The 12227-nt window shown below is 46.2% G+C and overlaps 1 protein-coding gene across 1 annotated transcript in view; it reads left to right on the forward strand.

Moving 5' to 3' along the window:
• Window positions 1–6297: 6297 nt before the first annotated feature.
• Window positions 6298–12227, forward strand: part of Gfpt1 (glutamine fructose-6-phosphate transaminase 1) — a 49362-nt gene continuing 43432 nt past the window's right edge. The window contains exon 1 of the mRNA NM_013528.3: window positions 6298–6457. Coding sequence (NP_038556.1) covers window positions 6451–6457 — 7 coding nt within the window. The 5' untranslated portion in view covers window positions 6298–6450. The remainder of the gene's footprint in view (window positions 6458–12227) is intronic.

Below are 12227 nucleotides of genomic sequence, written 5' to 3' on the forward strand. Positions count from 1 at the left end.
GGCAGAACCATGTGTAAGCCAGTCTCCTCTTCTTCATCTGTTCAGTCTACTCTCCTCATGGTAGGATCAGACTGAGTGAGAGAAGGCAGTGCAGTTCTGTTGGGGACCAGATAGGTGTATAGTTCACCTCTTTGTGTGACTTGTGCTGATTGGGGCTGCTTGAGTTTGATTTCATGTGACAACGAAGTGCTGTCATACTTGCCAGACAGCACAGCTCTGTGAGCCAGGTGACACCTGGTTCATCTTGTGGAAAGGGCTGTGAGCTTAGAGGCCTGTGCGTGAGTGATCCCAGTCGTAGATGAAAAGATGTTTCTTAAGAGCAGCGTTATAGGCTGGAGGCTCAGCAGATAAAACATTAGCTTCAATTCCCAGAACCCGCATGGTGGCTCACAACCATTTGTAGTTCCAGCTTCCGGGGATCCAATGCCGCCCTAAGCACAGACATACATACATGTAGGCCAAACACTCATACACATAAAATAGAAATAAATATATATTTATTTGGCTCATATGTTTAAATGATTGTTCCTCAGTTGGTGGAACTGTTTGGGAAGGATTGGGGGTGTGGCCTTGTTGGAGGCTTCTGTCACTGAGGGTGGGTTTGCTTTCTCTTTCTGCCTCCTACCTGTGGATAGGATGCAAACTCAGTCACTGCACCAGTGCTGTGCCATGTCAGTGATGTGCCAGGCCTGCCTAATTACCACCATACTCTGCCATGATGGTCGTGGCCTACCCTCCTGAAACTGCAAGAAGGCTCCCAGTTAAATTCTTTCCTTTAGAAGCTGCCTTTGGTCGTGGTGCTTCGTCACAGCAGTAGAACAGTAACTAAGTCAGGAGGACATGAAAACAAAAGTGGGGCTGGAGAGGTGGCTCAGCAGTTTTAAGAGCACTGACTGCTCTTCCAGAGGTCCTGAGTTCAATTCCCAGCAACCACATGGTGGCTTACAACCATCTGTAATGGAATCTGATACCTTCTTCTGGTGTGTCTGAAGAGACCAGTGGTGTTCTCATATACATTAAATAAATAAATAAATCTTAAAAAAAATAAAACAAAATTGGTCCTCTAGGGCTAGGGATATGGTTTACTGGTCTTTCTGCTTTTGTTTTTTGAGCGAGGCTCTCACACAGCTCAAGCAACATGATGCCTCAGTTCACCATTTAGTGGAGGACACAGTCTGAGTTGATTCTGCTTCTACATGCTAAGCACTAGAATTACATGCCTGCACCACAACACCCCTTGTATGTCATCCTGGGGATCAAACCCAGGGTCTTGGGCAGGCTAGGCAAGGCTCTACCAACCGAGCTACCTCTTCAACCTAGAGGCTGGCTTAGTTATCAGGGTCATGAAGATTAGTCAAGAATACCAAAGCTCGAGTCACCATCCTGCTCTAGGACTCTCGTTGTTTCCGGTTCTCTTCTGGGGCAGTGCCAGATGCTGGCATCCCCACAGTACATGTGGTCAGGACCTTCGCCAAGATTCCACTTTTGTACTGCTTCCTTGATGAGGGCATTGACCTCATCTTCTGTGATGGTTGTCTCATTGTCATGAAAGATGAGGGTAGAGGCAGGGAGCCCTGAGAGGAGGCCGTGGTGAGGGTAAGGCAGGGCTGGTTCTGCCAGGTATGACTAAGTGCCACATGAAGTGAGGACCTCATCTGTTGCAGCCTTGGTTTCCTCAATAGGACCATGTTACTGTATGGCATCTGGGGGAAAACTTGGGTTTCCCTTTTAAGACATAAAAAGTTAGAGAGAGAGAGAACGAACTAAGTGTGGTAGGTCCAGGCTATCCCGGGCTATACAGGGATGGATATACTGTCTCAAAAAGAAAATGAAACAAAAAGCAAATTGTTAAAGCTTGAGCTGGTTTGAGCTGGTTTGAGCTGGTTTTATTTTCTCAGAGAACTTGGGGGTAGGGTGGGGCTCAGGGTAGCTAGATTACAAAATGCTAGAAGAGTCTGGTAGGAAGTCACTGACTGACAAAGTTGCTGGAGGAAGGCCTGGTAACCCGTGTACATCATCTGTGTGGGAGCTTAACCTTGTGGACGAGGTACCCTGGACAGGGAGAGCTAATCAGGTCTGCATTTGAAGGGATATTCTAGGGAGAAGGTATGTAGGTTAAGCTGGGGTAATTAGTGGAACCAAAGGGGCCCAGTCCAGAGGCCTTTCTATAGATGACTGGTGTTGTCATAGTGTGTGTGTGTATGTGTGTGTGTGTGTGTGCAGATATCCATGTAAGTCAAGAGTGTGGATGTGATGTGTGTGTATGTATGTGTGTGTAGATACACCTGGAATCCAGGAGAGAGAGAGAGAGAGAGAGAGAGAGAGAGAGAGAGAGAGAGAGAGAGAGAACTTGTTCATGCATGCAGGTGCTTATGGAAGCCAGGAGCAGGTGTTGTATCCCTTGGAGTTTGTACGCTTAGATTTTTCAAAACCTGCTTTATTTAGGGTTCTTAAACACTCCAACCCTCCTCCTAGCCCACCTTCTTTCTAGTTCACTACTTCTAGAGGTAAGTGGAAAAAGAAGGTTAATTGGGAAAAGGAAGTTGTGGACCTGTTTTGAAGTAGTTCTTTGGGGGTGATCCCACTCTTTGTTATCAGGATACCAACAGCCCAATTCAATAGCAACCACCAAACATGAATCAGTAGCAGCAGCAGATCCAGCAGCAACAGCAAGGCTCTGCCTGATCTGCAGGAGGCAGTGGAAGCGGCCGAAAGAGGCGGCCAGGAGCAGCTGGGCACCACGAGTTCTTTGGTTTATTTCCCTCTAGGAAATGAAGAGCAGTGACGTGTTGCCTGGTGGAGCAAAGCTAGAGCATCCTCTCACTGTCTGTGGGGTTCTATTTATATTCTTTCTAAACATCATGTCCCCTCTCAAGTGTCTGTTTTCAGCAAAACAGTCCATGCCCTCTCTCACAAGATGGCTTCCGGAAAAAACGTCATGAGACACAACTGAGTTGTTAAAGAAACCAGAAATTTCCATTTCAGGAGCTACAGTCACAGCGAGCCACCTTATTTGGGAGCTAGAAACTGAACCCTGGTCCTTCAGAAGGACAGCATGTGTTCTAAACCCCTGAGCGGTCTCTCCAGCCCGGTGTGTCTTCTGAGACAGGGGCTTGGCTGGCCTGGAAGTCTCTTTGCTCTCAAGGATGACTTTAAACTCCCTACCCTGCCTCAGCCTTCAGATTTTCGATTTTTTCTTCTCACAGGCCTCAGGCTGTCTCTCCTTCCCTATTTACCACTATCTTTCCTACCCACTGGGTAAGATTTACTACAAAACTCCTTCAAATTTCAAACATATGTATCCTAGCACCTCTATTTCATTTTACACAATACTTTCATTGCTATTTATTAGAATTTGGATAAGGGGAATGTAGGTAAAAGGACAAAGAAAAACACCTTGACCCAGACTTGACCCCAAGACCAGGGCCAAGAAACAGAATCCCATCAACCCCTGGCCACTCTGGAATCCCCCCCCCCCCCGCACTCCCCCCATCCCCCCCCCATCCCCCCAATCCTCTATAAACCTCTCTTCTGCTCAGTTCTCTGCTGCTTCTTGCCCTCCTGGGTCACTCCCCGCCCTTCCCTGCACCCCATACATCTCTCGTGTGAAGTTTGTTGTGCAGTGTGACTGTATGGTATCCTTGGCTCTGGAATGCCAGGAGACCTCTCTAAGCAGAGCTGTAACACTTTTTTGGGGGGAAACCTCCCCCTGCTGGAGCAGAACTGAAACACTTTGACTGAAGGATCAGAGCTGTTCCACTGGGGTTGGGGGAGCCTTCCCCCCACAGGCAGAGCAGAGCTGTAATACCTCTGTAAGGGAAGAGTTTACTTTCAGAGCTGTGACACTTACAGGAAACAAAAATCACAGAGATGAGGAAGGTCAAAAAGTCTTAAAGCAAGGACTAGCTGGCTAGCCTTATATCAACTTGACACAAGCTAGAATTGCCTGAAAGGAGGGAGACTCGTTTGAGAAAAATGTCTCCATAAGATCCAGCTGCAAGGCATTTTCTTACTTAGTGATTGATTGGAGAGGGCCCGGGCCCAGCTCATGGCGGGTGGTGCCATCCCCAGGATGATAGTCCTGGGTTCTATAAGAAACAGACTGTGCAAGCCGTGCAGAGCAAGACAGTAAGCAGCATCCCACCATGGCCTCTGCATTAGCTTCTGACTCCAGGCCCCTGTCCTGTATGAGTTCCTGTGTGGCTTCCTTCAGTGATTGACTACAGTGTGAAAGTATAAGCCAAATAAACCCTCTCCTCCCCAGCTTGCTTTTGGTCACCATGTTTTGTTGCAGCAATAGAAGCCCTAATTAAGACAGAGACTCTCCCTCCTTAAATTTGTTCAGTGTTGCTGGTTAGGAGAAAACAAAACAAAACAAAAAAACCGTGTTCTCAGATGTTCAAATTAGGCTCAGATGGCCTCTTTCCTTCACACAGCATTTATTTTCTCCTCTGGGTTTATTTTTACAGGCCCAGAGAAGGCAGAGCTCTACACAGAGGAGGGGCAGTGTCTGAGCTGGCACATGGTTACAAAGCATTCTTTGTATGGTGGTTTAGTGAGCTTGTTCAAGGCTGGGCTGGAGAGCATTGGCCTTTAAAGTTTCCTTTCAGCTGGTGCTGAGCACCTACCCAGACAGCAGCAGAACGGAGATGGGTAAGATAAGGAACTGTGAGTCGGTAGGCACAGCTGAACAAAGTACTGTAGCTGAAACACTTTGCTGGTACTACTGCCATTTCCTTTGTGGCATCGACAGGTTTGCTGCCAGCAAACAAGGGAGGCAAGGCACCAGAACCACACTTCGGTTCTTGTGCAGTATCATTCAAGTCGCCTTCCAGGGGAGGGTCTCTAAGAGGTCCTCTAAGGAACATGTCACTGTGTTAGCTCTGCCAACGTAATCTAGGGACCTGTGTAATGGCTTGGAATAATGAAGAGCCTTTTAGATGAGAAATACTTCCTTGATTACTTTTTCTAGCCTCTATTTGAGATAGGCGATAAAAAAACTGAAAAGCCTTTGCTTCCTTGCACATACAAAGAGCTTAGGACAAGCCTATAAGGCTTTTATCACTCTTTCCAGCCACCAGAACAGTTTTAATTTGCCACGTATTGCTCTGGTCTATGACTAGGCAAGTGTTGGTTATTAAAAAAAAAAAAAGCCAACCAAACAAACAAACAAAAAAATCTCACTCTATCATAAAGGAACTTAACAGTTTAGTGGGGAGAGGAAAAAAACCACCTTTAATACAGAAGTCTGTTATAGCCGGGCGTGGTGGCGCACGCCTTTAATCCCAGCACTCGGGAGGCAGAGGCAGGCGGATTTCTGAGTTCGAGGCCAGCCTGGTCTACAGAGTGAGTTCCAGGACAGCCAGGGCTACACAGAGAAACCCTGTCTCAAAACAAACAAACAAACAAAAAACAAAACAAAAAACAAAAAACCAAAGAAGTCTGTTATTGTATGAGACAGATCAAAGGATGAGATGTTAAAACCATCTTGGGGAGACCTAAAGATGTCACACTTAAAAGTGGCAAGGATGTGATGTGGGACTCTGTAGAATAACCCTGGCGTGCAGTTTTGAATGCTGGAGCAGTAGGAAGGGGATTCTGGCTGAGAGTGCTTCTGTGGGCCCTACTCATTCATTTCCGTTAGAGCTATCAAGTGCGGGCTGATAACCAGCTACTTTTGCTCCAAGGTATTATTTAAACCTTCTGAAAGGGAACGCCCCGCTAACTCCTCTTTTCTCAACGGAGAGTTCATTCGCGACAAGAGCGATCCCGAGTACAACGTGCCCACAGCTTCCCTGAGCGCAGGCGCAGTGCTGGGACTACTGACTAGTGGTACCTTAGGCAGAGAACAGTGAGGAAGGCAGGGAGTGGGGCGCTGAGCACCTTGCCTACAGCTCAGGTCGTCACCGGAATGGCTGCCCGAGGGCGTCCTGCAGGCTCCCGCACCTCTGCGCCAGCAGCGCAGTTCCGGCCACCGTGGCTCTGCACACTGACACGTCTGTCCCAGGCTCTCCCTCCTGCCCTACAGCTTTTCTCTCTGTCTCCCTCCTTCCCGTTCCCCTTGAAACACACAAACTGCTGTGTAAACATTCCCTTCCTCCTCCTCCTCCGAGGCTCGGCTCGCCCTCAGCGGGCGGCTCCAGGAACCTAAAGCGGATGCTGGTCGAGCCCCTGCCACGTCGCTACCCGCAGCTCTGCGTCTGCGCGCTGGGCGGGCGATGCCTGCGCGTGAGCGGCGCGGGCGCGGCCCAATGGGAGAGCCGCGGCGGCGCGCGTGGCCGGGGGGGGCGGGGCGGCAGTTGAGAGCGAAGCGAGCGCTGAGTCGGACTGTCGGGTCTGAGCTGTCGCATCCCAGAGTCCTCTCATTGCCACCACCCCGGCCCGAGCTCACCCTCGCTTCTGAAGCTCTCCGCGCGCCCGACAGCTCAGCCCTCGCCCGTGACCAACATCATGTGCGGTAAGGGCAGCGATGGGGGTGTGTGGTGGCCGCAGGGCCCGCGCAGTGAAGCCAGAGGTGGACAGCGCGTGTCAACAGAGCGGCCTTGGGGCTGGGGTCCTGAAGAGAAGGGGGGCTTGTGGAGCGGGCATCCCGAGGAGATTGAGGGTCCTGAGGGGAGCCGGGATCTGGAAGGAGAAGGGTCTCTGGGGAGAAAGGCTGCTGTCCGTGAGGCAGGGACTCTAAGATGGGGATTCCGGTGTTGAAGGGGCGGCCGGAGCTAGTGTGCTTAAGAGGGACCGGCAGAGGAGATTGTGGGGGCCCTAGGAGTCAGAGGCTACTTAAAGGGGCTAGAGGATTGGGGGTGGGGTGGGCCAGGGAGGGTATCAGAGCGTTCAAGGGGCACCTTTGCATAGAGCTCAGAGGATAGATGAATACCTACCTTAGAAGAGCTGTGAGGCTCAAAGTGAGACCAAGTATGGAGGGATGCCTAGGGGAAGGTCCACCAGGTGAGTGAGGCGACCTGTGAACATGCTGTGTGGTACTGGGGGTTAAACTCATAAAGGCAGCTTGTCAAGTGAGTGAGTACTCTTTCCCTTAGCCACACCCCCCAAATCCCCTTTTTCTGTCTCTTTGTAACTGGGTCCCACTTGGTAGCCCAGGTTGGCCTGTAATTCACATTGCCCTGTCTCAGCCTTCCAAGTGTTGTGATTATAAGTATGAATGACCACTCCTGGCTGGTAGCATTTCTTGAATTTACTTATCTTGCAGTCTTAAAAATACTTAATTCTAGTCACTTTATTTTAGGCAGGCCTGCGAGAACTCAAGCCAACGCACTGACAGTGATACCCCACATGACTTCTGCCACTCTTAAGTCTCTCAACAGGAACCATTACTAAATCAATAACTTGATGAAATGGGCTCAGAGCTGATCTTGTTGGAAGAGAGAGTAGTAGTCCTGGCTAAAGATCCCACATCATGCATGTACACCTGTTTAACATATGTCTTTACTACAACCATTAAAAAAAACAGGCTCTTTTATTCCATATTTTAAGGCTTCTTATTTAGCTGGGCGGTGGTGGTACAACGCCTTTAATCCTAGCCCTCAGGAGACAGAGGCAGGTGGAAATCAGTGATTTTGAGTACAACCTGGTTCCAAGACAGCTGGAGCACAGTTACACAGAGAAACTCTGTCTTACCCCTCACCCCCGCCCCCCATTATCAAAAAGTGTTACTAAAAGATACCATGAGAATTATATATGATACCACTAATAATATTGTAAAATGGGAATGAGCCATTAGTAGTATTTAAAAAGTTATATTTTTACCTTTCCTTTTAAAACCGACAATGACCACTAGACTAAAGAGCGTTTGTTTCTTAGAAATAGTGTCCCACGCTGTCTCTCAAGCAGGTCTAGATCCCAGTTCTCCTTCAGCCTCGTGAGTGCTGAGATTCTAGGCATGAGCCACTGTGCCTGGTTCCCAAGAAAGAACACATTTTAGAAAGAGGTATTGTAAGACTTGTAGCTGTGTGAGAAACATTCTTTGTAGTCTTTCACTTGTAAGAACTCGGGAAGGGGTAGGTTGTCCTCAGTGTGTGTTTTCCTGTGTTTAATCGTTTCGCCTTCTGAAAATGAAGAGCAGGCTTAAGCTTAGAGATTCTAGATTTTAGAATTCTAAACATCATGGAATTACTGGATTAGAGTTGACTTCATAATTAATTATACTTTTACTGTTTAATAGATTGGTTTTACAAAACATTCATAAATTAGTTTCAAATTGTGAGTAGTGAATTTTCAAGCTGGTTAGTTACTAGTTTGCTGTGTTTGGTAGTTAACGGTTTTCTCTCTTTCTTTGAGACTGACTCTCACTAGCCTGGGTTGGCTTTGAACTCACTCTGTAGCTGGGAATAACCTTGAACTCCTGATCCTCCTTCTGCCCCCAAGGGCTGGGATGGCAGGACTCTGCCACCACACCCAGCTAGTTAAACTATGTTGGAGTGATGAGTTATGTACCTAGGCAAGTACCTGGCATTCTGGTTGCAGGTTATTTCCTCATCTTGTACCAGGAAGAAAAGTATTTGTATACTATAAAACAAAAAGAAAAAGGAATCGGATGTAGTTCATGAAGCTCAGATAAGAAAGGAGGAACTGTTAGTCAGAGTGGCTGCTAGTGCAAGGCAGCTATTACACTGAGTTTCACTGATTATGAAGAATAAGTAAATCAATATGCTAGCACACGGTATTTGAGGCATTTCTGTTTTTATTTGCTGAGACAGGGTTTCTCTGTGTTAGGCTTGGTTGTCCTAGAACCCAGTAACACTTTTTTATATTAGTTTTATATATTTCCCAGAGAATAGGTATCTATTTTCAATTGTTTTTTTTTAAACTAGTGATTCTTGCCTTTTTTAAAATTATTTTTTATTTTTTTTGAGATACTTACCTGAAGGTTATTGAGGGATGCTGGGACTGGCTGCTAGGGTGACTTGTAAATACATACTGTTTACGCTCTTTAGAAGTCACACTGGAGGCAGCCGGGCGTGGTGGTGCAAGCCTTTAATCCCAGCATTGGGGAGGCAGAGGCAGATCGGATTTCTGAGTTCCAGGCCAGCCTGGTCTACAAAGTGAGTTCCAGGCCAGCCAGGGCTACACAGAGAAGCCCTGTCTTGAAAACCAAAAAAAAAAAAAAAAAAAAAAGAAGTCACACTGGATATGAAGAAGCTGTGAGCTGTGAGGGAACTTGTTTGATACACATTTTCTGGGGAAGGGAGAGCTTAATAGGTGTCAGGGTTAATAGAAATGAGCAAAAGAAGATGGGAAGGGTTTTGTAATACTTGTTTGTGATAGTCTTCTCCCAGAGATCCAGAATTAGCAAGACTAAAGGTTCTAGAAACCTTTAAACCTAGTAACTTTGTTGGGCTCATATATATATATATATATATATATATATATATATATATATATATATAAAGCTTTTAGTTAGGAGGCCTTTACTTATCCTTCTTTAGCATTGAGCAATATTTAGTGTTGTTTCCTGGGGCTTGGGATTTTCAACTGTAACTTTCCGGTACCTAGAAAGGGTCAGAAGGTGATGAAGGTGATGAAGTGCTTGGTGGCACTTTTTGAGAGAAGACTCAAGAGAGTTGTCTTTGAGGAAACAAAATGAATGCAGATATAATGGCTGCAGGTGCTGTCACAGTACTATCTGAGGCAATCTGAAATCCATCAGGCACAGGAGAGCTTTGTAACTGCTCTCTGTTAGACCTGGAATGCTCCAATGACGGGAGGATTCTTACCTTGAGATACAGAGACTAGTGACAAGGGAGGCAGTCACCTTTAGTGGTGTTGTTCATCTTCAGTCAGTGTAAGTAGAAGTAAATTTGAGAACTGTGGGTCTTTGTTTTTGTTTTTTTGAGATAATGCTTAAATGGTTACCTGGTACCACAGAGGTCGGGAGAGGGCATTGGAGCTCCTGAAACTGAACTTAGAATGGTTGTGAACTACCTACCATGTAGATGTTGGGAACAGAACCAAGGTCCCCTGCAAGAGTAACATGCTCTTCACCTCTGAGCCATCTCTTTAGCCCTCAAAACATTATTCTTTTTTAAAAAGAGATCTTACATGTAAAATGTGGCTGCATAGTTATAATATGAATATATTTATGATAAAGGATTAGTGTGTATAAGTCTTAAATGTAGCATTGCCTTTATAAAGAAACATCGCACTAGAGATGTGGTCATATAAGTATGGTATGTCTATTACATATTATGATGTGGCACCATAAGAAGGCTCAGACAGTTAATGAGAAGGAATGATTTGGGGTAGGAAATCTGCTTATAACTACTCTTCAATACTGCAGCAATTACAAAAGGGCGACTTTAAACTTTTGTAGTTACTTTACGCAGGACTGCATTTTGGGAAGTTTAAACAAGACAAAAGACCTTAAATTATGAGCTGAAGTAGTGACTTCTTTCTAGGAGGCCACCATGTGAGTATGAGTGTCTCTGTGGACTTGCCCTGCCTGCTTGTCATCTCTTCCCCGCTACTCAGATCGAAGATGATATCATAATCATAACTGGTGGATTCTCTTCACCTTCCCTCCCTTCCTTCCTCCCTCCCTCCCTCCCTCCCTCCCGCCCACCCTCCCCTCCCCTCCCTCCTTCCCCTCCCCTCCCCCTCCCTTCCCTCTTTTCTTTTTTCCTTCTTTCTCTTCTCTCTCTCTCTCTCCCCTCTCCCCTCTCCCCTCTCCCCTCTCCCTCTCTCCTTCTTTATTATTCTTCTTTTTCTCCTTTTTTTCCAAGACAGGATTTCTTTGTGTAGCCCTGGCTGTCCTGGAATTCACTCTGCAGACCAGGCTGCCCTCAAACTCAAAAAGATCCACCTGCTTCTGCCTCCCAAATGCATATGCCACCACTGCCTGGTTAACTCAGGGGTTTCCTTGGACCAATATTTCAAAGGACAGTTTAACCAAACGTGATAATAATGATTATTGGCTATAGTAGTGCTGCCTTTATTGAGTAAAAAGTTTTTGAGTTGTAACTTTTGAGTATGGTAGTTCATTGAATCAAAGATTCCAGTAATTGGAAGATGCACCGTCACCATGGAAACACAAGGAAAGAATCTACGCATAATCATACTTTAAATCAATGTGTTAAATCTGTAGGTCTGTCACCTCTAGAAACTGTTCTGGAGACACTTTCAGAAGGCTCTAGGGTTATCTAGAGTCATAGATTTTATGGAATGTCTATATATATTAAGGGAATTTATTGGAATAGCTTACTGTCTATAGTTCCAACTAACCAAACAATGACCATCTGTGAATGGGAAACCCAAGAATCTAGAGGTTGCTCAGTGCCACGAGGCTGGGTGTTTCAGCTGGTCTTCTGTATAAGCTGGAATCCTGAAGAAGTAGGTTCCAACACATGTGCAAATAAGTGCAAGCAGTCGAAGAAAAAAAGAACCCTTCCTTTTTATATTGTCCTTTTGGCCCAGATTAAAGATGTGTACCATAATGCCTGGACCTAAGTTCTTTACTTGGAACTTGCTCTGTCTGAGGAAGGCCTTGAACTCAGAGATCTGCTTGCCTCTGTCTCCTGGGATTAAAGGTGTGAACCACCTTGCCTGGGCCTAAGATTTTCATGGCCACTATGTCTCAAGATCTGGGTCAAAAGTGTGTATCTTCTAGCTTCAAGATCTGGACCACAGGTGTGCCCTCCATTTCTAGATTTTAATTCATTCCACATACAGTGAAGTTGACAGCCAGGAGTCTATCACAACGGGTGATTCGATTTCTCTACTGGAGACCTGGGGTCCCCAGCAAGAAGGATCAGAGCAGCTACATTATGGAAACAACTAAACATGACTCCAGAGGGGAGGCGTTGAGCGGGACAGTGGCCCATGCTTGTCTTGGGGAAATGGTATGGTGAGGGGAGAGCACTCTGGATAAGAGTCTTAAGAGCGACAACACTGTGATCTGAAAGGTGGGCCTTTATTCGACTTTAGAATAAACAACTCAGCAGTAAAGGACTTTTTAAAATTATGGTGAATTTTAATGTGAACATCACATTAGATGGTAATGGAGCATCTTAGGTGTGATAGGATTCTGTAGCATAATAGTCCTAATTTTAAAAAAAACTTATTTTTTATATGTATGGGTGATCTACCTTCATGTATGTCTGTGTGGACAGTATCCATGAAGGCTAAAAGAGGGCTTTGGCTTTGTAGGACTGGAGTGACAGGCACTGCCATGGGAGTGCTGGGACTGCATAGTGAGACCTTGTCTCAGAAGGGGC

The sequence above is a fragment of the Mus musculus genome, chromosome 6, assembly GCF_000001635.26.
Source record: "Mus musculus strain C57BL/6J chromosome 6, GRCm38.p6 C57BL/6J".
Taxonomy (NCBI): domain Eukaryota; kingdom Metazoa; phylum Chordata; class Mammalia; order Rodentia; family Muridae; genus Mus; species Mus musculus.